Raw genomic sequence first — 27018 nt, 5'->3', positions numbered from 1 at the left:
AATTTTACCACTTGTATTTTACTATCTTTGTCCACTGATGAGGTATTTACTTAGTAACTATATGCTCAGTTAGTTACAACAGGTGTCTGATATTCTGAGCACTGAACACCCTTTGAACATGGTTTTACTTTTGTGTATAAGGGCAACAGTTTTGATTTAAAGGTAAGAATAAAGCAGGCTTGTTTGGCTCTTTGCATTACAAGTTAAGAGTTTAGGGAACTGAAATTGTTGGGAAAAGTGAGGGCTAATTGAAATGTCTGTTCTTTCTGTCTTTAAAACACAGGCCCAAATCCTAAGAAATGTAATGACTGCCTGTCCCTGATAAAGAAGTCCTGAGTCCTTGAATGAGCGGGTGGGACAACATTTGGCCAAAGAACACTAATTACAAAGGTGGAATTGTTATTTATTAATGTTTTCTTTTACTGGGTTGTATCATGTTACAGCAGGCATCCTGGACAAGAGGTCAGAGTGTGAAGTTTTGAAGAAATTAAACTGTAAAGACAAGTGTGCTGCTTGGTGCTTGCAGATCACAGTGGTCTCAGCAACATGTAGAAAGGAATGATGGGAAGGAATGATGAACACGAGCCGAAATGTGATTTTTAAAAACTGACTCCTGTACAATGCAGACAAAAACATCCTACACAGCTTACTAGTATATTAATGGCATGACAACTCCACTGTAAAACATACAGTGGAGTTTTAATTGTGTGAAATGTCTGATTGTCTCTGCAGGTGCCAGTAGCTCACACATCTTTGACATCAACCATATGAAAAATGTGTTAAATATGATTGAAAGGTCACAAGATGAAGTTGGAGATGGGATTCTATCTAATGAATGGGATTTGTCAAAATATTGTTTGATAGAAGAATTTACTGAATGCATGCAGTTTCCATATTCATGTACTGTTCTAATTAATTGTTAAATAAGCATATTTGTCTTATAAATAAATGTTTATTTCTGTGCAGTGCTCACCCAACCAGACTTTGTTGTGTTGATATTGCTTTTTTCCCATAACTCTGAAATTAAATTTGAGCAATCACAGTGCAGCCCTATACCCTACAAAATATGTTTATGAACAACAAATTTGCTTTATCAGACATCACTGGTATCTGAGTTAAGTTCACCAGCAATGTTTTTTTCCCCCAATCCAGGATCCAATCCTGTCCAACTGCTAAAACTCTGATGTAAAACTTTTTTTTCTCTTATGATGAATAACATCCAATCCTGTTTGTCCTCTCAGACATGTTATTGCAAACGTATCATCAGTTTGGAGGCTGCAATTTGTGGTGCTGTTAGGTTACTTTGCATTGTACTGACAGGTGTTTCTATGATTTTGTCCACATCATTAATATCAGTGAGAGCGGGCTAAATAACAGAAACACCTGTGTGTAATGCAATATAACTCAATGACTTCCAGAATGGTTATCAAGTTTAAAACATTTTCAACAAAAAAATCAACATGACAACCTTCATTGAGGGAGGATTTATTGCATGTAGTTTTAAGATAGTTATGTCACATTGTATCATTAAAATATTCCCATGAAGTTTGTCACTTTAAACATTGTCAGTGTGTTTAACAGTGCAGCCTGCAATCATTACATTCCGTTACTGAACACCGGTGTATGGAAATAAAATAGTACCACAGCCGGTGCCAAGGTGTGACGCGCATTGATACAATGTTATCCGCCTCGTATGACCTCACATCCGTCTCTCCAGACAGACTGCCGGCATTTTCTTCTTATTTTGGCTGTGCCGACTTTAGCTGTTAGATCAGTCTCCTTTTCTGTTGTCCGGCTAAAAAAAATTTGCAGAAGTCTGTCTTTTCCCCCACGTTAGTCTAATACGCAATGCCTGGGTTTTCAGACAGAGATCGTGGCAGAGATAGAGGGTAAGTCAAGTGTCAGCTTTCGGTTTCTTAACGTTAGCCAGGATGAGCAGCTTAGCAAACGGTAGCTAGCGGTTCTGCTGTCATGGCTGCATTTTCAAAACAACACACTCGTCTTGTAGGTTATGTCGCCGGTGGTTGTTATTTAGTTACATCCGTGTATTAAAATGAGAAAATAAACAGTTCTTTTGCAGTCTGGTGTCCCCGCATTGACTTAACGTATCTTAAATGTTTTCCGATTCCTTGCCGATAAGAAGTAAAATGGCAGCTTATGACGGCTCCGTGTCGGAGACTGAGCGGTTTTGCACTGCACTTGTTATCTGGCCATATGACGCAGTGGCGTCTCCTCTTGCGGTTTTGCCGATTTATTTTTAACGACTCGTTTTCCACGACTTGTGTCTCTCACTAAGCCTCCTAACGTCCCCGTTTTGTCGTTGTATGAAGCCGGTCACGTCAAACTCAGTTCGGTAATCTGACAGTTGAATGTTGTTGTAGAGCCTCACAGGAAAGTGTCCGTGCATTAGCACGGCACAGCTAGAGACATTTAAATTTGGCCCTGTCTAAGATGTGTTGGCTTTGGTTATATATACAGTTTGGAGGAAACTATTAACGGTGAGAGTTGATGTGAAAAACGCCAGAAATGCTTTGTTTTTGTAATTCAGTTGTTCAGTATTCAGTTCCCAGTTTTGCCTCTAGGGTATCAGATGTCTCTCTGTTTGGAAGAGCGTGTCCTGTTGATTTAACTGTTAACACATTTAAGTCCCTAACCCTTTTGTGTGGTTTGTTTATGTGATGCTGGAAAACAAGAAAGTGAGGAATTTAATCCAGCAAAGAGTGCAAGAGGTTCCCAAAGGTGAACTGACAAAGAAGTGACACTCTGGTGATTTTATATTGCATGTCTATGAAGATGGGGGACTCACAAGAGACAGGTTAAAAAAAACAAACAGTCAATCAATCAATCAGTGTACAGACACTGGGATGTTCTGAATTTTAATCCCTAATAGAATCCCTAGTAAACGCTGAAACCTACATCTCAAATTATGAAAACAATATCATCTTTTTGTATTTTTAAACCACTCCTCAAGGCTTCTTGAGGTCAAGCTCAGACGGCCCAGTTGACATCATTAAGTATTTTCAAGGGTATTTTATTAAACTTCACAACAGATTTCACAGGCTGAGATTATTAGAGGGATTTCCCTTTAATAAGTGCCATCTCTGATTGTGCTTGATGTTGGGCGTTCTCCTCTTTTACACAAGGTATGGTGGAGGACCCCCTCGCTTTGGTGGTGGTGGAGGAGGCAATAGGGGCGGACCTCCTCCAGGAAAGTTTGGCAACCCTGGTGAGAGGCTGCGAAAGAAGCACTGGAACCTTGACGAGCTTCCAAAGTTTCAAAAGAACTTCTACCAGGAACACCCAGATGTCACCCGCAGACCACTTGTAAGAACAGCTTCCCATTTTTGGATTTTACTTTGTTTTGTTGATTCTCATGTGGAGATAGCAGTAACACTTCGTGTTTGGTTAAAGAAAAGACTATTACTTTCTGTTTTTTATGGGTGTTTGTGTATTTTTAATTTCTTCTTCCAATTCCAGCCAGAGGTTGAGCAGTACCGAAGAAGCAAAGAAGTTACGGTCAAAGGCAGAGATTGCCCCAAACCAATTGTAAAATTCCATGAAGCTGCATTTCCAAGTGAGTAGGAAACCATGCTCCACCACCCAAATATTTTTTAATTTATGTGGAAAATCTACTTCCTACATACTTAATATGTTTAATATTTCAGCATATTGTGTCATTGTCAGAAACGTTGAGTTTCAACAATTGAACTTATATATCTTTTTTTTTTTTTTTTCAGGCTACGTCATGGATGTTATAGTCAAACAGAACTGGACTGAACCAACCCCGATTCAGTCTCAGGGGTGGCCAGTTGCCCTCAGTGGCAAAGACATGGTTGGCATCGCACAAACAGGGTCTGGGAAAACCCTTGCAGTAAGTGAAGTGTTTTCCAGTGATGATTTTTCAAACCCCTTCTACTCAGCACAAACAAGATACATTTGCTGTTACCTTTTCATCCCAAAAGAGTTAAGACATAATACCACTTTTGCCATATGCAGGTTTTGATGTAGATTTCTATTTAAGACAAGGTTTGTAACATGAAACAATGTTATCACTCCTCGGCTGATAAAAGAAACACACCCTGCTGATTTCGTGGAAATAGATGCCTGCTTGGCAGGCAGCTCTTCCTTTATGCAAACACTGATATAATGTTGTGCATTATGAGTCAAACTACATGTATAAATCTGTATTTTATTTAGTTTAGTTTATTTATTTTAGTTTATTTTTTTTATAGTACCTTCTACCTGCAATTGTGCACATCCAACATCAGCCATTCTTGGAGCATGGAGATGGACCTATTGTAAGTACATTTCAACATATACTGTTGTAGTTTGTGATCCTGTTGTCTCTATTAGTGCAGGATGATATGGACAGATATCAAAACTGAGTACATACTATATACTATATACAGAGCAATAAATCTATTGCTCTGTCTTTGTAGAATTTTGAGTACATGTTGTGTTTGACCTGACTGCAAGAAGAATTTTCCCTTCGGGGACAAGATTTTCTGAGCAGTACCATAATATTATGGTATCAGCAGGCAGGGTTTGCGCCCCTCTGGGAGGGAGCTGTTGAATTGCTTATGATCACAGCATGGCATGCAATGGTGCAGCTGAAGCAAGCAATACTTGGCCAGTTGAAATCATCATTTGTGGTCCTGGAATCATTCTTAGCTGTTGCTTGACTCTGTCTGTTGTTTGTTCTACAGTTGAGTTGATAGACACAAATATACACAGTATATATATGTGTTTTATATATTAGATTTAAAAAAAAAACCTGCATTTTCGTTTAGTGCTTGGTGCTGGCACCAACCCGTGAGCTGGCTCAGCAGGTGCAACAAGTGGCTGCTGAATACGGCAGAGCCTCCCGTCTGAAGAGCACCTGCATCTACGGTGGTGCACCTAAAGGACCTCAGATCAGGGACCTTGAGAGAGGTATGCTTACTTTAAGTAAATATTTATAAATTTATTTGTCATGTCTCTTCTATTATGCATTTGTTTTAATTATGTTTAATTTGCAACCCCAATTTCAAAAAAGTTGGGAGGCTGTGTAAAACGTATATAAAAACAGAATGCAATGATTTGCAAATCTCATAAACCCATATTTTATTCCCAATAGAACATAACGAACATATCAGATGTTGGAACGGAGGCATTTTACCATTTCATGGAAAATATTAGCTCATTTTGAATTTGATGGCAGCAACACATCTCAAAAAAGTTGGAACAGGGTGATGTTTACCATTGTGTAGCATCCCCTCTCCTTTTAACAACTGTCTATAAACGTCTGGGAAGTGAGGAGACCAGTTGTTGGAGAGGAATGTTGTCCCATTCTTGTCTGATGCAAGATTTTAGCTGATCAACAGTCCTGGGCCTCCGTTGCCGAATGTTTTGTTTTATGATGTGCCAAATGTTTTCTGTTGGTGAAAGGTCTGGACTGCAGGCACGCTAGTTCTGCACCCAGACTCTTCTCCTGCGAAGAGTCCGGGAATTGGGGTTGTACTTTGGTGCTATTTAACTGTCATAACACCTTTTCATCAAATGTAATATTGGTTGTGTTTTTCCTGTTTTTGTTTAAGGTGTTGAGATTTGCATCGCTACCCCAGGTCGTCTCATTGACTTCTTGGAGTGTGGTAAAACTAATTTGCGTCGTTGCACCTACCTGGTGCTGGATGAAGCTGACCGCATGTTGGACATGGGATTTGAACCTCAGATCCGCAAGATTGTCGAACAAATCCGGGTTAGTTATGTTAATGTCCGCCAATATGACTACTACACAACTGTTTTAGTAATGAGAAGAAGAGTAAAAACGCACCAGAGGATGGAAATGAAATATTACTGTTACTCTAATACTGTTACTGACACTATAATGTCCGACTGGTGCATTCTTAAATTTAGCAGCAGTTGAATGTTGGTGTTTAATTTAATTTGAAGCTTCCAAAAAGTTTTACAAGTCCTTTCTGTTATCCGCACCAGCCCGACCGTCAGACCCTGATGTGGAGCGCCACTTGGCCTAAGGAAGTTCGCCAGCTGGCTGAAGACTTCCTGAAGGACTACGTTCAGATCAATATTGGAGCATTGCAGCTCAGTGCCAATCACAACATCCTGCAGATAGTTGATGTTTGCAGTGACATGGAGAAGGAGGACAAGTTAGTAAATGATTTCCACAACCTTTACCGGTATTAGTTGATCAACTGATGTGATGAGGAAAAACAGTTTTGTCTCAACCTTCTTTTGTCTCTTCTCTGTCAGACTGATCCGTTTGCTGGAAGAGATAATGAGTGAAAAGGAAAACAAGACCATTATTTTTGTGGAGACCAAAAGGCGTTGTGATGAGCTCACCAGGAGAATGAGACGAGATGGGTAAGGATCTCCTCTCCCTTCAAAGGATGTCTTCTCCTTACAAGGATTCCTGTTAGTTTACATTTTGGTTATGCTAAATGATAACTGGTCTTTCTCATTGGTCCTGTTTGCTGCTTGTTAGCCCACTGAATTTTGTTTTAAGCTCGGCTGGCAATGTTTAATGCTCAATCTGTCTGTCACAGGTGGCCAGCAATGGGAATTCATGGAGACAAGAGCCAGCAGGAGAGGGACTGGGTTCTTAATGGTGAGATTTAATATATCACATTGGCAGTTACGGTTTTAAAACAAACAAAAAAAAGATTTTAAGACTCACAGGCTGCCCGCTAGTTTAATTAAATACTGACTCTCTCCCTTCAGAGTTCAGATATGGCAAAGCTCCAATCCTCATTGCTACAGATGTGGCCTCCCGTGGCTTAGGTCAGTATGCCATTGAGTAGCACCACTTTCTTATCAGTGTTACACTTATTTTAAAGAAAGTGGTTTTGCTTTCTTTAACTTTTCTATGCATTTTCTGAGTTTTTCTCACCTTAAGGTGGAGTCTTTGTGGCAGGCGCTAGGCATGACAGTCCCAGGCCTCGAGAGGGAGAAGGATGACATATTGGAAGTGCTCAACTGGCTTGCCACCCAGTGGGCCTAGAGAGGTGAAAGCTCTTGTGTGCCAGTGATCTTCAAAAGGCTGTGTGGCTAAGCCTTTGTCCCTGATATGTTGTTGAAATACACACACATCTGTTCTCTGTCCATGGATTTCACCCGACAATGCCATCCAGCTGTTTCCAACTCAAACGTTTAAAAAAAAAAAAAAAAAAAAAAGAGAGAGAGAGAGATGCTTGATGCTGTGACTTTTGCCTTGCATGCTGTTGTGTTAGAGAGCGCTGTATTGCAAGTCACTTGTTTGAGATTTGGAACAATTGTTACCTTTCGGAGCTTGTATCACACAGCATGGGTGCTTGTGAGCCTGTCTAAGCTTTCAGTTGTGTTCTTTTCCCGTCAAAGTGCTGGATTTCTTGAAATGGAGAGAGCAGTTTGAAATATTTTGTCTCTGAAAATTGATGAGACCTGGCACATGTGTGTAGGGGGTAGTGGGAACACCTAGTGAGAGGAGAAAGACAGTGAGACAGCTCAAACCAAAGTTCCTCCCTCGCCTGCGTTTTATAGTCATGTCGAGACCTGCCAACGAGAGACATTTTCTCAAGTGAACACTGGCTTCTTGGAAGATCTTGCCTTGATGAGACTGATGAAGGGTTTTGGGGGGAATTGTTCTGTGCTCGCAGAGGGGTTCCACAGGGTTCAATGCTCGAGCCTTTTTCATTTTTTGGAAGGGGCCCAGGTTCAAATTAGTACTTGGTCTATTTTGTCTTGGCAAGACGTGCAGTGCGGCCTTTAATATCAGGCTTCTTTTGAGAGTGTACTGGGAAAAATGGACCTGCAAAAATGTACCACACAATGGTCCTATATTGGCACATGAGGACGCCCCAGTGCATATCGTGGCCCAACTGCGTAGAAGCTCCTGGATGTCACTTGACAATTTGTGGGGGATTTCGCTGCATTGGGAAAGGACTAGTGAATGCATACTCCTTTATGGTAAGACTTAAATCCATTTTCTGTCTCCCTTGGTAACAAAAGGGAGAGTGAATGTCTTTTGTATCTTTTTTTGATTCCGGTAAGCAATTGGAGTGTGCATCGTTTCTCTCTTCCCACAGTAGTATTCCCATGGAATAGATGTGTACACAATATTTTGTTGTTTTAACACGTTTCCTCCACAGCCTAATGACCATTTTCTTCCCCCAGCCTTCACAGTTGCTAACTTTTCCCTTTGATCTGGCTGTTGTGGTGTGCAAAATCCTGTGTGGCCTCCATGTTTTGTTTTGCCACACTGCAACACTTTCACAGATGTGGAGGATGTGAAATTTGTCATCAATTATGACTACCCTAACTCCTCCGAGGATTATATCCACCGCATTGGACGCACAGCCCGAAGTCAAAAAACGGGCACAGCCTACACCTTCTTCACCCCCAACAACATGAAACAGGCCAGTGACCTGATCTCTGTGCTCCGCGAGGCCAACCAGGCCATTAACCCCAAGCTGATCCAGATGGCAGAGGACAGAGGAGGTAAAATCTGATACATGTTGGCACTAATAAGCATAATAATTGGTTGTATTCTTATTATAATAAGTAAGAAATAAAAAAAACAGCACATCTTCAGCCAAACAGTCAGAACTAAATGTCTTCTGATTCAGTGCTTGTGCTTTGTCACCATATAAAATAGGCAGCAGAATTCTCTGTTAAATTAAGAAATTGCTGAGAAAAATAGCCCTAACAGACATTCATTTCTGAATAATGTTAAGGGCTCTAAGGGGCTCCATTTATCTAATCAGTGTCTCTTAGTATTGTTTCCATGTTTTTGTAAGTTCAGTGTATTAATAGTCTGAACCCCTGTTCCCTTCCTGTCTTCATCTCATCCAGGTCGTGGAAGGGGGGGAAGAGGTGGCTACAAGGATGACCGTCGCGATAGGTATTCTGGGGGTGGGAGGAGCAACTTTGGTGGTAGTAGCTACAGGGACAGGGAAAGTGATAGAGGGTTTGGCAATGGGCCAAAGAGTGCCTTTGGTGGCAGTAAGGCCCAAAATGGTGGCAACTATGGAAGCAACAGTGGTAACTCTAGTGGTAGCTATGGCAACAACAACTATAGCAACAGCAACGGACAGGGTAATTTTGGTGCTCCAGCAAACCAGGTGGGTGCCTTTGGTAACCAAAGCTTCCAGGGTCCCCCTCAGTTCGGGGCCATGCAGAGGGCCGCTCAGAATGGCATGAATCACCCGCCATTCCCATTCAACTCTCAGCCACCGCCACCACAGGCCCAACAGCCGCCACCCCCACCACCGATGGTGCCCTACCCCATGCCACCACCCTTCCCACAGTAGATATGATATACGCACAATATATGGGAACCAACATGATTTTTGTTTAGTCTTGAAATCTTACAGTATGACGATGATGATTATTATTATTATTATTATTATCCTTTGTACTGTTTAACTTTGTTTTGCTTACAGCAGGGTTGGAATTATTCAGTAAACCCAGAGCATTAAATGGAGTCTTAGACACGTCTCCTATAGTGCAACCAAGATTGCTGCACTTTTCCTTGACTGTTTTTTGTTACATTCCTCAGTAATTTATTTTTACTAGGTAATGCAGTGTTTTCAGTTTGTGGTATGTTTAAAGTGATGTTAATGAAGATCATATAAAAAGGGTGCTTGTGGCCCTTTTTAAATAAAAACGGTAAAATGCAAACCTTTTGTGGTGTGTGATATGTTTGGGAAGAATTCTCACTACTAGGATTGTTTTGATGCAGATCTTAGTGCAGTTGAACCTCCCCATCTAAAGCCCTGAATTTCAAGTACATAATTCAGAACATCATCTGAAATAAATGCAAATGAACCAATTTAGTATAACCAGAGTATTTCCATAAAATGTTCAAGGTCACTGAACAAGGGAAAGAAAACATTGCATAATAGTGACATAATACAAACACAAAATGCACCTTGGACACAAGTAATGTCAGTCTTTTGTTCTTTTGGTGTACTTAAATTTGTTCCTCAGGGAGTTGTAGCCCCAGCTTGTCCGGCCAGTCCTTTATCTATAACAGAGGTACAATAGCAACAAGGGGTATAGCAACTTTAACAGGAGTTCAAATTCTACAGATGAAAACCCTCCCTTGATGGCTGATTTTTTTAGACATTTAGTCTTTAAATTTTATATTAGGAAAAAAGAAATTAAATAAATTATTAGTTTTATTAGTTTTATAAATAAACTTTCCCCCTTTCTCTTGACAATGGAGGCAAGGATCAGCATTTAAATTTTCATGGTGGCTCTACCTAAAGAAGAAAAGGATTTTGATATTTTGCATTATTAATCATTTACCTCACTGGCATTATTTCTGGTGTTACATTTTGTGTCAACCAAATGAACCATACCAGAAAATATAATGCTGTTATAGAATTTTAAATATATAATTTATAAAATTGTAAAATATAAAAAATGAACAGACTATATAGTCTGTTAAATAATTTTTTAAGGTATGTTATATTTTCAGAAAACTAGATACTGAATCCCCCACTTGACGCGCGTCATAACCCGGATGTAGAAGAGTACATTTCCGGATCACAAATCACATGTAGTTCCTGCTAAATTTAAAGTTGGCCCAGCGGTTATCATTGAACATGAACTGAGCAGCTATTGCTGACAGTATCTGCTGTATTTATATGATGTCAGCGCTCAACAGACTGAGGACAAAGCAGCGACTCACTTCTCGCTGAGCGTTTTATTTTTTTTTTTACTCATGAGGATTCATTGCTTTAGTAGACAGTCTTTGACATCTGGACCAGTCTGTCGCTTCTCACAATGTTAACTTACTGTGTCAGACACGTCCTGCCAACACACGCATCCATGTTAAACACCACACAGCGCAGAATAGCGCCGGTCCTGCGGCACACCAGAGGAAGGTGCAGCAGCTCACGGAGCGAGGATGTGGATCAGGTCAGGACTCTGCTCCAGCTCTGTCAGGACAGATACTACATCTCACCAGGTCAGGCTAACGCGGATCTGTTTCGCCGTGGGACGAGTTGTAGCTATGGGCCTCTGGGCATGGAGCTGAGGAGAAACCTCCTGGACCAGTGGTGGCACTCAGTAACCAGGTCCAGAGCTCAGGTGCTTGGGATCAACACTCTGAGCAGCAGCAAGGACAGAGAAACAGATGGAGGAGGACAGCTGAGGATGCTTGAATCTGAAAACCTAAAACAAATACTTGAGCGGCCAGAGCTGAGCAAGGAGCAGATCCTCCAGGAGGTGCAGGCACTCCTTCAGAGGTCCCCATCTGTGAGAACTAACTTACTTCAAGGTAAACTGCTGCCTAATATTTTCCACAAAGATTTCAATTGGTATGACTCGACAAGTAATTGTATTCTTTGTTGCAAAGTTTGGATGAACTGAATAACTGGGTCTGCTCTCAGGTGCCTTGGAGCAGTTTGTCCCCTCCTTTGAGCTGGTGAAGAGGAAGCTACCTTTTGGCCTGGCTGAGACTGGTCTGTGCTTTCAGCCCTCAGACGGTTCTGGTTGGTGAGGCTTCATCTGTTGTCTGTGGTCCGCTTGTCTCTCTGTGAGGTGTAGATATGTGCTTGTTAAAAGCAACATATGATTGAAAACGTTATTCTTATACTACATATTCTCAAGGTAAGATTTTTCTGGGGTACTGAGGATGTAAAAATTTTACTCTTAATGAGGACAAGTAATCTGAAGTAGTCACGTCTTCATCAGTAAAACTTTAATCCTTTATCACCGACCATCCTGACCCCAGGATGATAGCTGTACTATAAAATATGTATGAATATTAACATGATGTACTGTATGTGTCAATAGATCAGAATGGATTGTAAAAAAATTATCGTGAGCCTACAACTGAAGCTGGGTGCCTATGGGTTTAACTAATTCCAGTGTGACATCAGGTGTCTCTTACTGCACTTGATAAACAAAAACCTATAAGTCCTTGTGATCAGGTCAGTTTTGATGTCAATACCTATTTGCATTTACTGTATGTTGTTGTACACTATTCATTATTTAACCACTAGGGGGCAAACTGGCCCTGATTTTCTGAGGTAATTCACATTTGTGTTAAACAAAAAAGTTATATTTCATATCAGAATAGTACTATTTATTTATTTACAGTTATCAGCTAAAGGATTGTGTGTAGTACTACTATAATTAATGAATACTACTATAATTATATGTTGGTTTTTTTTTTTCTTCCAGCCTCACTGAGTTCACCCAGACATCTCTGGTGTGGTTCTGCTCTTCTCGCTCCTCTTCCCATTGGTTGGATCACTGGGCACGACAGAGGCTGAAGTGGTGGAGGAAAGTGAGTATTTAAAGAAAAAATATGTTTCAATCTAGGTGACGAGGCGTAGTGAGGAGCCTCAAAGAGAAACACTGACATGGACATGTAAGAAGAGTAAAAAGTTCATTTTCAATCCTCGTCTCAACCTGTATTTATAGAAAAATATCACAGTATGGACTTCTTCAGTTTCCACTGTGTGGCTGCTGTTGTTGTCTGTAAGGCTCCTGTCAGAAGTGGCATGACATTTCACAGAAAATATTTCACTGCATTTAAGTTGAACCGATCTTACTTACTTACTCAGTTATACCCACCTGTTTAACATGATGAAAACACAAATTCTCATAAACAGTAGTTATTCCTGTGATCACAAGGTTATTAGATTACCTAGCAGTGTTGTGCTGTGCAGGCTGGCGTACAAAAAAAGGTTGTGGACCTGATTTTGTTGGCTTCTCACATTTAATAAGTGGAGTAGAGTCTTACAAGCCCTAGTTCCTGAGGGTCAAGGGCAGTGATTAACATTTACTTTGTCTGAAGAGCTCCAATTATCCCATATTCTGATTTTTTCAGTAAGCACAGAATACCATCTTTCATCCCATCCTTCATGTTAATTCTAATTACTCCCTGATCTTCCTGTCTCAAAATCTTAAAATTTCCCCAAGAAAACTGTGGATGTTTTTGAAATTCATCTGTCAAGTTTCAAGCATCAGCATTAAGATGGAAGAAGTTTTGAGGATGCTATTGTCTGCAAAGTCGAGGAGTGCATCTTTAAGACCACATCAGGATAACTTAAGTTACAAAATCATATCAGCTCACATCTTCCCATTGCTCCTTCTCTTCTTTCAATCCATCCTTGTCCAGTTTGCCCTGTCTCCCTCCGACTTCAGCAGCAGTGACGTCCCAGAGGAGGAGCTTGTGGAGGTGGCATCTCGTGGTGTGAGGATCACCTACAGCTTCCCATGGGGACAGGAGCCCCTGGAGATGCTGTGGAGCCGAGGAGACGCTGAGCTGCTGCAAACACACCGAGGAGCCCGATCCAAACTTCAGGTTTGGTTCAGGCAGTGTCTTAATGGGGACACTGCCTTTTTTGAATGAGTACTCTCTGTCTTCTCTGTGCCTTGTTTTGAGCCATGCTTAAGACACGATCTCCACAGCATTTTGACAAGTCAAAGCAGGAAAAGCACAGGTTACATTCTATTTAGCTTTGCCAGTTCCAGCCCCCTGATTAACTGGACTCTTGTCACCACTGGTGTTGCATTTCTTCAGTGTAATCACATGCAGTGTTTTCTGTTCTTCTAAATGCGTATGTTTCAGTTACAAAATGGTCGCAAGTCAATTCCTCACATTCTCTCTGTAACTGGGAACATGGACCGTGGTGTGATGGCGTTTCTGTCCAATTCACTGCAGCTGCTGAAAAGAGAAGACAGCAAGCAGAGGCTGCATCAGAGAAAGGTAAAGATGCTTTAAAGCTGAGCCACATTTAAAAAGAAAAAAATCATTAGCAGGAAGGTAACAGCTTAATTTTGTTTTGTTTTTTTTCTCCCTATAATTTTATAATTACTGTCTCTTTTGCAATACAATTCTGTCACAGAGTTTTGGTTCTTGGTTCATTTCAGGTTCTGAAATTGCATCCAGTCTTGGCTCCAGTTAAAGTGGCCTTAGACATTGGCAGGGGAGCCACTATGGAGCTGAGACAGGTAAGAAAGACATTTATTAAGAGTAGGCATCAATAATTAATTTCATTTTTTTTTTAGTACTGGATGAAAATGATCTTTCAAGTGATAGAATTGGCACAAAAAATATGAACTTTGTGAACATTGCCCATCAGTCAAAGTGAGTTTATGAATATTTAATATGTTGTAGGTTTGTGAAGGCCTTCTGCAAGAATTTATGGAGGCTAAGATCTCTGCGTGGCCTGGGTACCTTGAAACTATGCCAACATCAATGGAGCAGCTGAATGCCAAGTAAAGTGCTATTCATTGTTGTAATGGATGCAGAATTGGATCATTAGGGTTAATGATGTTTCTCTTGCTGTGGACTGATGTTTGTATTCGTCTCTCTGTGTCATTGTATTGTAGGTACGATGAGATGGGAGTCCTTTTCACTGTGGTGATCAGTGAGAAGACCTTGGAGAGCGGCCTCCTTCAGGTCCGCAGCAGAGACACCACCATCAAAGAAACTATGCACATCTCTGAGATTAAGAACTTTGTTCTCAGGTACATTTCTGCTGCAGACAATTTCTGATTGGACATTTTGCTGGAGCAACTAAAACAGCAGTGAATATTGTGCTGCCTCAGTATTGCGTCCATTGTAGACACAAAATAATTGCACATCTACAAGTCAGGAACTTCCTCATGAGGAATATTTCCACTTTTCCTTAATGTTTTTTTTATTCAGTGTGACCCAACCAAGAACGGTGAATGTTTTTATGTGTTTAGGTATAATTGGTTGATGGACGACCATTCTGTACTGCGTCTTAAGCAGACTATGGTCAGGACTGGTCAGAATTTGAGAATGAGATGTGCGCACACCCATTGTGCATTTAACCCCCACTTTTCACTGGGTGTAGCTTAAGGACTCTCACCCATCGTACAGCCTCCTTTCAGTATATCCAATGCAAAGAGTTGGATAACTCATATTTTTTAACTGTGTGTCTGTTATCATGTATGTTTGCACAGATGTATTCACAGGATTGGAACAACTGTCAAATTTATTTCTATTAAAACACTATGTCGCTTTAATATTTAAATTTTGTTTGTTAATTTTTGTTGTTGTAATGGTCTTAATGTTCAGCATTAACTCATTCTTCACCTTGGAAAAAAACTGCAAAAAAAAGTCTCACCTCCAGGATCACTCAGTCACTGTTTATGAGTTCTGGTGAGTCTTCATCATATTTCATGTATATATTTCTAAACTGTGTATATTAGGACCTTTGAATTGGGAGGAAATCTGGTAAAATATGCATTTACAACGTCTGACCAGAACCAGACAAATAGTTCCTCGTTGTAGCATTTGGCAGTCAGCATATTGGAAATGTATCATACCACGTAGGGGCTTATAATAGCATTGTTGTGTACAGCTTGATTTGCTCCTGTACTGTTCTTCATTATGATTTAGAGTTTTATGTATCTATACAGGATCATATGTTACTTATGAGTGTAATGTATTGTTTTATTGCTGGGAGAGGGGATGTTCCAGTTGTAGTGGTTTTAAGGACAGCTGCACAGTGCATCCCTCAATTGGAAAATATGTAATTCTTAGAGGGAGTTCCTGTCAGTTTTTGCTTTGACAGAGTAGCCTGCATAGTTAGGAAAACCCATCGGTTAAATCTCGCGAGATTTGGATGAAGCTGTGCCCGTCCCTCGCTCCTACTTGTGACTGAGCATGTGTGTGCGCCGCTTAGCTATTAGCGTCTAGAGATGGCCGCAGACAAGCCAAACGAAGCTAAAGTTTCCCCACTGGATGAAAACAAAGAAAATTTACCGGACGGAGGACTTGGACTGGAAAGTATCCTTCTCAGCACTAGATGTATAGTGACGTTTTAATTTATAATTTTACCACAGGGAACCTGTGTCCAGGCTGCGAAGCTAACGTTAGCTTCCCAGCTAGCTCGGTCAGAGGATAACGTTATTTAGGCTACGTGTCACACTGAAACTGGCTCTTAGTGGCAGACATGAAAAGCAGATTTATATCCCTTGTCACGTAAAGTTTTGTCAACTCTAAGGGCATCATGTAAAGTGTGAATGCTAGGTATTGTGTAATGCTGTAGTCATGTGGATTTGTTCGCTTTGAACTGTTGTAGTCTCCAAGTTTTAGTATCAGTGCTAGCGTTAGTCTGTGTGTGTCTGTACATCCAGTGCTAGCATGACTGACATACGATGGTGGAAATTAGGTTGCCCCTTAACACTGATTCGCAGTCTTGCAAATCATCAAGGAGTCCCAGCAGCAGCATGGCCTCAGGCACGGAGACTACCAGAGATACAGGTGAGCCAAGCACAGTCAGGCATGACCCATAAAACTAACTGGACCATATCTGAAGAGATGTCTGTGTTGAACTGTCCAGTGGAGGGTCCATGAAAAGGCCTTTATAGACCTTATCTGCTAACTTTTTCTGTAATTTAACATTTAGCTTCTGTCTGTGATTCTTTTTGTATATCACAGTATTTCTGTTTGAGAACAAATTCTTGTTTTGTAAATAAGAGTTAGCTGTTTGCATGGAAACCTCAGCTGCCATATGGTTCACATGAGACTGTGCCAGTGTATATAAATAGCTCATTGAATCCTATGGTCTAAAATACTGTGATATGCACAAAACACTGGATTGTGTTTGTAAACATTATTTGTTGAGTCCATAATGGTTTTCTTGTCTGTTATGAGAAGCTGTGATGCAAATGGACATTATTAATTTGCTGTAAAATAATCATTTTTGTCTGACCATTTCTAGGGGGTACTGCTCCCGCAGGCTGCGTCGCCTGCGCAAGACTCTTGGCTTCAAGATGGGAAACCGACACAAGTTCATTGGGAAGAAAGTAACTGTGGAAATGCTTTCTGATAGCAGGTGAGGAATTGATTTTGATTGCCAGTCACTACCAATATGTGCTTTTTTTTGGCTAACAAAATTTGTTCTTAAAGGGGAATAACATGTAAATACAATGGTGCCTTCCTCTTACTTTACTACTTTAATACTGCTTTGTAGGGCTTGAAGTAAAGGGGGAAAATGTTTGTTTTCATTTTCTTTACACAGTTCCACAAAACTGCTACTTGTAGAAAATAACACTCATGGAAATTAATAAATGTGCCCTCAAAAAATAATGAAAATACTGTATGCTAGCAGACAACTGATGCAACTCCAATTCCCCCTTCAGGTATCTGCTGCTGGTTTTGATGGAGGCAGAGCGTGCATGGAGCTACGCTATGCAGCTGAAGCAGGAGGCCAATACAGAGCCACGTAAACGCTTCCACCTGCTGGCACGTCTACGAAAGGCCGCCAAGCACAGTGAGAAGCTGGAGAAGCTCTGCGAAAGCCACCGTGTCGATGCCAAGACCAAACTGGAGGCACAGGTACGCACGACAGTCACCCAGAGTCAGTCTGGATTCAGAGATACTTTGCAGGTTATACATTTGAGGACATTTGCAGCATTTTTGTCCCATCATTCTTTGATTCTGTAGCATTTTTTTTTATCCTTGCTTGATATTGTTGATTCATAGAATTAATTATTTAAAGCCATGTTAGCAGGAGCAAAACTTAGATTAACTTATTATTCTTACAACAGCCACTAATAAGGGCTAACATATTTAATTCCAGGCCTACACTGCATACCTCAGTGGTATGGTGGAGTTTGAGCTGCAGGAGTGGAAACGTGCTATGGAGGCTTTTAACAAGTGCAAGTGAGTTTTAACATCACCATTGTCTCTAAATACACTGGCAGAATAAGTGGATATGCGAATATCATTCATGTATTTTTTTTTTATTGACCATTGGAAATATAAAACACCCTATTTTTTGTCTTGTCAGGACCATTTATGAGAAACTAGCCAGTGCATTCACGGAGGAGCTGGCAGTTCTGTACCGCCAGCGTGTGGATGAGATATCACCCAACATCCGCTACTGTGCTTACAACATCGGTGAGTTACGTGCACTGTACACTTACTGGTGGGGGGAAAACTGATCCTCCTCAACATAACCGACAACCATCTTATACTCATTTAGCCACTCTGAGACATTGTCCACCAACTGTATGTGTTCCAAAGCTCTTATATCCCCTCCCCTCATACACGATACACGCACACGGACACCCTGTGTAACTGGATTTTTTTTTCCCCCCTTCTGATTACAGGTGACCAGAATGCTATCAATGACTTGATGCAGATGAGACTGACTGGTGGTGGAGGAGGCATGATGGCTGAGAAACTGGAGGTAAACATCAGTTACCCCATCGTTATCTTTTATCAGTTATCTTTCATATATTGGACACATTGGCATACGATCCTCATGTTAATAGAATTTTAGATGGAGCATTCATTGATGAAATCCAAAGATGTCTTTACGTATATGTATGTATGTATGTCTCATACATACATACATATTATGTTTACATATAGACACGCACACACACACATATATATAATTATTATTATTATTTTTTTTTAATATATATATTTCTTTATTTCTCTCTCTCTCTCTCTCTCTCTCTCTCTCTCTCTCTCTCTCTCTCTCTCTTCAGGCCCTGATCACTCAGGCAAGAACCAAGCAGGCAGCCACCATGAGTGAGGTGGAGTGGCGAGGGCGGACGGTGCCTGTCAAGATCGACAAGGCACGCATCTTCCTGTTGGGTCTGGCAGACAATGAGGCCGCCATCGCTCAGGCAAGTAGCTCCTGCTCTGAAGATCTTACACTGACCATCAGTGTGAAAGCCTTGTGCTTAACACTTCTTGGTATCATTACATGTCAGCACTGAGGACATGCCGTCCAATCATCGGTTTCAGAAAGTCACAGACAAATGGTCAGACAAAGACCTCCCCTGTCCAACGTCAGAAAGGTGCGAGGGAGGGGGGTTCCGATGTTATCTATCCTTCTGACATGCATTTCAGAGGGAGAATAAATCCCAGTTAAACAGAACCTCATACACTTCATGCCATGGCAACTTTCACGGTTCACTTCCAGGTTGGAACCAAAGTTGCGTGCCAGTCCCCCTTTCGCCCCTGATTGAGTTTCTTTTCTGTCTCTAATGTCAAAAAAACCTTTTCTGTTTTTTCCCCTGTATGAGCTGGATTTTAAAAACTGCAAAAACAAAATTTCAATATGAAGGTGTTTCTGACCTTTGTTTTTCATTTCTCATACCTATGTGTACAAGAGTGACACGAGAAATTAGAAGTGTGACACATTTTCCTTGTAACAGCCCAGTTCCTTAAACTTTCAGTAGGTGGCACTCTCCTCTTAACTGTTTCACGTCCCTCAGTGTCACCACAGCTCATTCCTCCTGGTTTTTCTGTGCCTGAAGGCTCAGCACACCCTGTGGACACACCTGTCACACCCACAGTCGCTCAGGTCTCTGGCATGCAGCCTCTCTCATCGCACGACTGCATTCTGTGCATTTCAGCCCACACATAAATACAGGACTACACCCTGTAGGTCTCTGTGGACAGATTAGTATTATCATGTCTAAACATCTTTCATTCTTAAATGGACCCTTTTGGTGCTCAGCTGTAGCGTTCTTTGTTAATCTAACAGTGTCTAAGACAGAGTGCATGGGAAGCCACTTTAAAGGTGCCAGTGATTATCATAGTAGTTTTTCATTATATTTTTATTACTCCAAGACTGATATACAATGGTGAATTATGGCCTTTGTAGGTAGGTAAAAAATTACCAACCTGACTGTAGGGGGTAATACTTGAATACCTGAAAAACTGAAGAAAAGAAGAAGAAGAAAACTGATATTCTCTGAGATTGGTAGTTTTAAATTTCAGACGAAAAAAAAACATACAAATTTACATGAAAATAGTTGAAGATTCCCTGAGATTATAAAGTCATAAATCTGTGAAAGAAAACTCTCTGACATCAAAGTCACAAATGTACAAGAAGGAACTAATGGATCTAATCTAACTATATTTAACAATCTGATTTAGCTGTAAGAAAAGACTTTAGATTTTTGCCCAGAATCACCAAAGTATCATAAACATCTGGACTTTGAAGCGACATTGCTGTGAACTGGGCCTATTCAGAAGAAACATACTTGGATGAGGTGATAGCTTTGGTGCACCAGGAGCCATAACGCAATGAACAGATGCAAGGATACTGCCGGTTACACCTACAGGCAGTTTAAATCAGATGTGGCGTTCCCTGCTTACTTGTGGCGTCTGTTGTGCGATGAGGCTGATCCAGCCTAGCAAAGTGAAGTGTGTGTCAAATCAGAGTATGTCAAACCAACACATTAAGCTTCCATCATGTGTTGCACCTGATCGTCAGCTCTTGGCCTCTGGGGACAGGAAACATGTTGGGCCATACATCGGTCCTAGTTGAAAAGCTCCATCGACACCTACCTCCTCTAATCGGTTTATCCGTTCAGCCCTCCCTTTGAACAACAGAAGACGCTCAACAGGTCAAGCTGGTCGTGCTAGACGTTGTCAGGGTGTTGGCACAAGTGTGTGGCACTACATAACATCAACCTTTTGGGTGGATGAGAGCAGCCTTATGACCCAACTGTTACTGATTATCACTGTGAGGAATTTTCTCGTAGCATTCTTCCTCTGTGTTGCATCCTAAGAGTTTTATGGCCCTTTAAAGGGGAAGATGTACCAATAATGTCACCCAGAAAAGTGTTTACATACTTTTATTAGGCCTTCAAATATATAATAATACTGTATCATCATTTCCTCTGTCATTAATCACTAGCTTTTTTTACACCAATCCCACATGGCCTCTTTTCAACATGAACATAATATGTCCTGCAGTCTTCTAAGAATGTCATAGAGGAACACAGGGCTATTGTATGAGTGTGTCAGTGAGAGAAAGGTGAGGTAAAGAACAATCCTGTCATTCACAAAGATCTGAACCCTGAAACTCTGGAGCGTCTGATTACTGATGAGTTGTGTGCAGGAATGTGTCTGCACCCTGCCGGGCCACATACCTCCATTTCTCCTGCAGTTTGCCACATTCCTGCTTTAACTGTTGCTCTTTGTATCAAACTACTACGACTTCTAAGTGCATGAATATTTGTGTTTGCATGATTGCGTTTTTATTAGTGTAAGTGTAGCTTTAATCAGGTGGAAAGCGGCTGTGAACATGTGTGCATGAGCGTCTGAGTTGTGGTATTGAGGCCAGCGGGCTTACTGTTTAGTGTTTATCCTTCTCCATCTTTAAGGCGTTTTTGGTGTAACCGCTTAACAACTAGACGGGACCCTGTAAGTTTCCAGAGGCAACAGTAGCTCAGTGATAGCTCAGTTATATTAGTAAGGTCTGTACCTGTTCGAGTAAAGCCCTCCTCTGCCCTCGTTTCCAAGCACCTTTTCACTATGGTATGCTGTAGATCTTTAATTAGTGTCTGTTTCTATTTCTGTTGTTCAGGCAGCTAACGAGGAGACCAAAGAGCATCTGTATGAGACCCTGCTGGCCGAGTGCAGAGACACCATCCAGGCTGTGAGAGAGGAGCTCAAGAGTGAGGCGGTAAGATGCACTAGGGTAAAAAAAAAAAAAAAAAAAAAAAAGAGAAGGGGAGGGGAGGGATTGATGTTTTATTTTTTTTCACGACCTAGCTGTCAGAGTTATGAGTCTGATTTACAGCTCAAGATAGGTGACATTATAACAGGAATGTTAAAAAGGGGTTTTAAAAAATATATTGCTTTTTCTTGCAGAAGCAGCGAGAGAGGAGCTCTGATGCTGACAGTGGCAAGGTGTCCAACCTGCAGTACCTGCACAGGTAAAAGAAGCACTTGTATTCGAAACACAGACTTCAGTCTTGTATGTGTTCTTGTAAATGCCAGGATGAGACTTAACATGTTTTTGCCTCGGGGGTTATAAGCAACAGTTCATCTCCCATTTCTCACTGAGATTTATTTCTTTGATAAGTGAAAAATAAATGTGCTGCTGCCTCCTGTCCTCAGTTACCTGACCTACATCAAGCTGTGTACTCTGGTGAAGAGGAATGAGAGCATGGCCCATACTCTCCAGGCTAAACTGAAGGAGCCTGAGGCCGACGAGAGCAAGAGGGGTCCCCGTCCCCAGGACCTCATCCGCCTCTACGACATCATCCTGCAGGTAAATGCCCGGATGTTAAATATATTGTGATCTTTTTGTTGCCTTATTTTCACACAAATAATTTTCCATAATAGCAGCATTTACTCACAGTATCTGTCAGGTGTGATGAGCTTATGTTTGGTCTGTGTTGTCAACAGTGAAGGGAAGTTTATTTCACCATCTCTGACAGTTTCTGTCACGTTCTTCTCACATTTTTGTATGTCTCTGTATGTCCGTCCTTCTCCACAGAGTCTGGCTGAGCTCTCCACCCTGCAAGGTATGGAGGATGACCACACCTTCCAGAAGGAGGTGTCCCTCAAGATGCTGGTCTACAAGGCCTACAGGTCAGACTTTTTTTTATTTGGCTTTTGCTTTCACAAAAGATTCAATTAGTACAACAAGCCACAAGTGTCTTATGGGCAAATCTACTAGGTTTGTGTGTGAGGCAGTTTATATTCAGTGCTGCCAGATATTGGCCTGACATCTATGCACCCTTACTGTATTTTGATGTATTTTAGTTGCTGTCCTCTTGTAGTCATATCTTGAAGTGGCCACACATGAAAGATTTTTATTTTTTATTTTTTAAACACAAGCTCCTTTGATGGGCCTACAGTGTCTTTTTGTCTTTGACCTCTCCTTTTAAAGTTTTCTTTCATTTCTTATCTCTGATAATGAAATCCTCTGTTGATTGTTTGATGCATAACTTTTCAATTCATGAATACTTAAACTTGCGTTGTTAATGTTGTGTTTCTCTTCTTTCTTTTCCCCTCACAGGTGTTTCTTCATTGCCCAGTCTTACGTGCTGGTGAAGAAGTGGAGCGAGGCCCTGGTGCTCTATGAAAGGGTGCTGAAATATGCCAAGGAGGTCCAGTCCAAGGCCAAGAGCCTCAACAACAGCCTCAAGGTTGGTCATACTTAAAATTATTTTTTATTATCTTTTAAATAATTGTCACAACAGCATGATCTCTAATATCCTTAATGGATTCCTGTAGGATCTCCCTGATGTTCAGGAACTCATTGCTGAGGTCAACGCTGAAAAATACTCACTTCAGGCTGCTGCCATTTTAGGTGAGGGCACCTTTTGAACTGTTTGTTTTCAAACCAGATCTTTTATTTTTACTGTATGAGAACCTATTTAACCTCATTCTTTTCTGTCCTGCTTGGTTCTGTGTACAATCTGAGGAAATATGCTTGTCTTTCAGACACTGATGAGACTGCTGAAATTCCTTCTCAGCAGCAGGCGAAAGACAACACGGTAAGAGGAAAAACAAGACAGGCTACACCAATATGATAAATGATGTCCTTTAGTGTTGGAAGTTAAAAATCCTCTTCCTCCTCTATGCAGCCCCTCTGCGAGCGTTTGGAGACTTTCCATCTGGACCCAGCCCTTGTAGGAAAGCAGCCCAATCTGGTCCAGTTCCCCCCTGACTTCCAGCCAATCCCCTGCAAGCCCCTGTTCTTTGACCTTGCTCTCAACCATGTGGCCTTCCCACCACTGGACGACAAGGTGGAGCAGAAGGGCAAGGGCGGTCTGACCGGCTACATCAAGGGCATCTTTGGCTTTGGCAGCTAAATCAAACCTCGGGCTTTGGTCTCCACATGAGAGCCACACCACAGCCCAGAGTTTATCACAAACAACCAGACTTGGGTCAGTTGTTAATTCGAATAATTTCAGTTACTTTTAATGTTTGATTTGTGGTGCCTAAGTTCATGACGAGTGCAGTTTGCAGTTCTGACGAAGACAGAGTGGGTCGGTGGGAGATTATAGAAAAGTTACTGAATCAGTTTCAAGTAGCAATATGACCCAAGTCCACCTGCCACCTTTAGTAATAACATCAGGCTGCATGGGTTCCCAGCATCCTCCTTAATATGCGCTACGGAGGTTTCTGTGACGTTCAAGTACTACAGATTACCATACCATGGTCTTGATGCCTACAGCCAAGTTGTAAATCTCACAATCTTGTCAGAGTAAACTAAGCTACATTGGCATCGCTCGTAATTTTTTTTTTCAGTGTTACATAAGCGCCTTCATTTAATTATATCTCAAATTTTTTCTTCCTTTTGTGTGTGTTTCAGCATTGTTTCTCAGATCTAAAACTTACAAAGTGCAGTCTTATCTCAGCACCAGTAGTGCTCATTAAATACCAGAAATAATCCTGTGACCTGTAGCTTGGCCAACTGAAGCTGTTGCATTTATATCCAGCATCGTAGTCTCAAGAGACTTCAGCCGTGTCCCATTTCTTCCCCTCACCTTTGCTGTGGTCTTTCCTACTTTTGGTCGCACATTAATTTATATGTGATCAACAACCTCTCCGTACACTGATGAGTCAGACCAACCCATCTTCCTCCTCGTCTTTTTTTTTTTTTTTTTTCCCCACCACAGCACACAAAACACCTTGTGGACGGCTAAAGAAAAAAGACAGGAAACACTACAGGCCAGTAATGCAACATTAAACTGGAAAGGATAAGCTGCTAAAAAGCACAAGAAGAAAAATACCTAGACATTTGTTGTCTGTCTTTTGTAATTGGCTTCTGATGCGCACGAGGTGAGTCTGCAGTTGTGTTACCTCTTCAAACAGAGGAAGACGGAATTATGAAAAGAGTTGTGGGAAGAACTAGGATAAAGCTTGAAAGTTTTAGGTGCATTGAAAAGGATGATGGGAGACAAAGCCATGAATCAAAGCGCAGGATGTTTGTCTTCGAAAAAAGGAAGAAGCTAAATGGTTCAGTGTTTTAATTTGTCAATATCAGCACCAATGTGCGCTGGTCAAACTTCTTATGTTGTGCTATGTGACATTTGGTACTGAACTCACCATAATGTCAGTTAAGGGTCCAACTGCTTCAACCTGTCCGGATGGTAGTGCAGAACATTTTTGTAACCTCTCCCATATTTTCAAGGCACACAGTTTTTCTACAGCAGGGCCTTGCTGGTGGGCAAATTGCGAGTATAGCTCATCAAAAAGTAGAAATGACTTCCAGTAATGTTTTTGTTTTGATATTTTTGTTTGCATTTCACAAAATTAGACATTCAGGACTTAAGAGAGTTTTTAGCAGGCTTTCATTCGTCACACCATCACGCCTCTTTGTCCATCAATAGGACTAAACCGTACATGTCTATTCTGTAACGTTAGAAAAATCTTTTGTCATCAGTTGTTTGCCAGTGTTGTGGATTCATGTCTTCTTCCTACACCAAAGCCACTCATTTCCTCTGATCCTTACGGGACCTGGTTTGCCTGTGATAACGTGAAACTCTAGCTAGAGGACTGTTTCCGTGTCACCCACCCTGTCACACATTAACTCTTTTACTTACTAAGCTCTTTATCAATGTCTTGTTTTTCTTTTCTTTTTTTTTCTCCCCTTCAGCGTTTTGTGTTTAAGAATTAAGATGGAGGTCCTGGAATAGTTCCAGCACTTTACCTCGAACAGCCTGAAAAATAAATTAGATATGATCAGTAATTGAAATGATAAGAATGTATGATTTGATTTAGTTCCCAGTCCTATAATTAAAATATATTTGCACCAAACACTGCTTTTCTAGATGTTCTTCATTCAAGTCTTTTCTGGAAAATTCTGTGGCACTACTTTCACCTGTGGTACTTGTGATTCAGAGACATCCAGGACCACGATGGAAGAAAAAAAAAAAACAAGGTTTAAATATTGTGGTATTATCTTTGATTTTGTTAGAATAGCCATTAAAATCAGACCTCACGTTTTACAAAGTGAAAGGTGAATATCTGAAGTAAAGAGGTGTGTGACTGTTCACTTGCATCTCTGTTGTGGGTGTGGGTGTGTTACTAGGAGTGCGTAGGATGCCTTAGCAGGGTGTGAATGTGTACAGTTTTGTTTATTTTGCATTTATGCATTTTCATAAGTATGAATAATTGCATAGCTGTGCTTGTTGCATAACCTGCCATGAAAATTATTTTTCTTTTTTTCAGCACGTTAACATTAAATTCATATTTAAATTAATGAATTAACCTTCCCTCCCACACACATGCACAGGGTATCTCTACGTGATTCTCTGTCTGCTGCCTGTCATCACTGTCCTTCACAGACACACATACCTTTGTCACTGCAGAAACACACACAAATGTGCTCAGCCTGGATGGACTGAAGATATTTGTGTGATGATGAGGTGGAGATAAATGCTTATCTGTGGGAAGAAACCAGAGATAAGATGCAGTATTGCTTACAGTCTGCTCAGTGCATTTATAGCCCTGCTAATCAGCAGATTCTCACCTTGTCTCATTATTTTTGCTGTTGCAAGACAACAAAATGAAAAACCTCGAAGTACATCATCTCACACATAGGGATAAAATTGTATATTAATTTGTCGACACTCAAATCTCCTTGTGAGACTGTACAGTGAAAAATTCCAAGGTGCACTATATGCATCAAATCTTTGACCTCAGATTTTCTTTGTAAAGCAAGCAACCATGCTGTGTTTTTCAGTTGTGTGTAGTTTAATGAAAATGACTGACACACCCTCACTGTGGTTTTACCTCTCAGCTCCACAGTTAGGAATTTGGTGGCATGCAAATAATTTCTTGCCATGTTTACATTGCCCTACAAACTATGAAAATTAACTTGAGGATGTGAAGAACCAGAGTCCAGTCTTACATCCAGATCTACAGCCATTTCTATGGTTGTGTCTGTCACTTGTGATGTTCTTTTGTGTAATTCTTCTCAATTTAGGGACATTTTATTTATTCAGTTCATCATTTTTAGCCATGTTGGTCTGTCGGACCACATCTTTGGTCCAGGTTGAAACATCTCAGCAGTCACTGCTTAGATTGCCATGGAATTTTGTACTATTACATTGTTCACAGAGGATGAACTGTAATAACGTTTGTGATCCTCTGACATTTTATCTACCAACATAGTCAAGTCAAATTTTTAATTTGTTAAACTAATGAAAGGCCCATCAGCTTCAACTGTACTTTGTATTTACTGCCAAGTAACTAATGTCCAACGAAGCTGTTGGACATGGTAAACATTAGCACGTTAGCACTGTAACGGTGTACAGGTTAGCATG

The 27018-nt window shown here is 40.9% G+C and overlaps 3 protein-coding genes across 3 annotated transcripts; all 3 read left to right on the top strand.

Moving 5' to 3' along the window:
* Window positions 1-1704: 1704 nt before the first annotated feature.
* Window positions 1705-9654, top strand: LOC121180423 (probable ATP-dependent RNA helicase DDX5). The gene is made up of 13 exons (XM_041035820.1): window positions 1705-1889; window positions 3144-3324; window positions 3478-3574; window positions 3738-3871; window positions 4233-4298; window positions 4791-4932; window positions 5577-5737; window positions 5974-6146; window positions 6250-6360; window positions 6543-6604; window positions 6718-6777; window positions 8251-8472; window positions 8827-9654. The coding sequence occupies exons 1-13, from the start codon at window positions 1849-1851 to the stop codon at window positions 9282-9284; spliced, it is 1908 nt and encodes a 635-aa protein (XP_040891754.1). The 5' UTR covers window positions 1705-1848; the 3' UTR covers window positions 9285-9654.
* Window positions 9655-10553: 899 nt separating this feature from the next.
* On the top strand, window positions 10554-14981 carry polg2 (polymerase (DNA directed), gamma 2, accessory subunit). Its single transcript, XM_041035261.1, has 8 exons — window positions 10554-11260; window positions 11373-11478; window positions 12169-12274; window positions 13112-13297; window positions 13565-13702; window positions 13867-13947; window positions 14114-14214; window positions 14329-14981. Exons 1-8 carry the CDS (start codon window positions 10765-10767, stop codon window positions 14492-14494), a joined length of 1380 nt encoding a protein of 459 aa, XP_040891195.1. The 5' UTR covers window positions 10554-10764; the 3' UTR covers window positions 14495-14981.
* Window positions 14982-15623: 642 nt separating this feature from the next.
* On the top strand, window positions 15624-25507 carry srp68 (signal recognition particle 68). Its single transcript, XM_041036703.1, has 16 exons — window positions 15624-15757; window positions 16168-16234; window positions 16695-16808; window positions 17116-17311; window positions 17556-17638; window positions 17766-17875; window positions 18088-18167; window positions 18475-18615; window positions 21315-21413; window positions 21602-21666; window positions 21851-22004; window positions 22233-22327; window positions 22758-22887; window positions 22976-23051; window positions 23186-23238; window positions 23329-25507. The coding sequence occupies exons 1-16, from the start codon at window positions 15670-15672 to the stop codon at window positions 23554-23556; spliced, it is 1779 nt and encodes a 592-aa protein (XP_040892637.1). The 5' UTR covers window positions 15624-15669; the 3' UTR covers window positions 23557-25507.
* Window positions 25508-27018: the final 1511 nt, after the last annotated feature.

The sequence above is a fragment of the Toxotes jaculatrix genome, chromosome 4 (assembly GCF_017976425.1).
Source record: "Toxotes jaculatrix isolate fToxJac2 chromosome 4, fToxJac2.pri, whole genome shotgun sequence".
Lineage (NCBI taxonomy): Eukaryota > Metazoa > Chordata > Actinopteri > Toxotidae > Toxotes > Toxotes jaculatrix.
Note: the sequence above shows the minus strand (reverse complement) of the source record. Positions and strands in the feature narration are given on the sequence as shown.

Excerpts from the sequence above, each read along its gene's own strand:
- srp68 (XM_041036703.1), top strand. The coding sequence starts at position 15,670 with ATGGCCGCAGACAAGCCAAACGAAGCTAAAGTTTCCCCACTGGATGAA. Across the intron at positions 16,809-17,115 it reads GAAATGCTTTCTGATAGCAG|GTATCTGCTGCTGGTTTTGA; the intron begins GTGAGGAATTGA and ends TTCCCCCTTCAG. Across the intron at positions 21,414-21,601 it reads AGGAGCTCAAGAGTGAGGCG|AAGCAGCGAGAGAGGAGCTC; the intron begins GTAAGATGCACT and ends TTTTTCTTGCAG.
- polg2 (XM_041035261.1), top strand. The coding sequence starts at position 10,765 with ATGTTAACTTACTGTGTCAGACACGTCCTGCCAACACACGCATCCATG. Across the intron at positions 12,275-13,111 it reads GGCTGAAGTGGTGGAGGAAA|TTTGCCCTGTCTCCCTCCGA; the intron begins GTGAGTATTTAA and ends ATCCTTGTCCAG. Across the intron at positions 14,215-14,328 it reads ATGGAGCAGCTGAATGCCAA|GTACGATGAGATGGGAGTCC; the intron begins GTAAAGTGCTAT and ends ATTGTATTGTAG.
- LOC121180423 (XM_041035820.1), top strand. The coding sequence starts at position 1,849 with ATGCCTGGGTTTTCAGACAGAGATCGTGGCAGAGATAGAGG. Across the intron at positions 4,299-4,790 it reads AGCATGGAGATGGACCTATT|TGCTTGGTGCTGGCACCAAC; the intron begins GTAAGTACATTT and ends ATTTTCGTTTAG. Across the intron at positions 6,778-8,250 it reads TGTGGCCTCCCGTGGCTTAG|ATGTGGAGGATGTGAAATTT; the intron begins GTCAGTATGCCA and ends ACACTTTCACAG.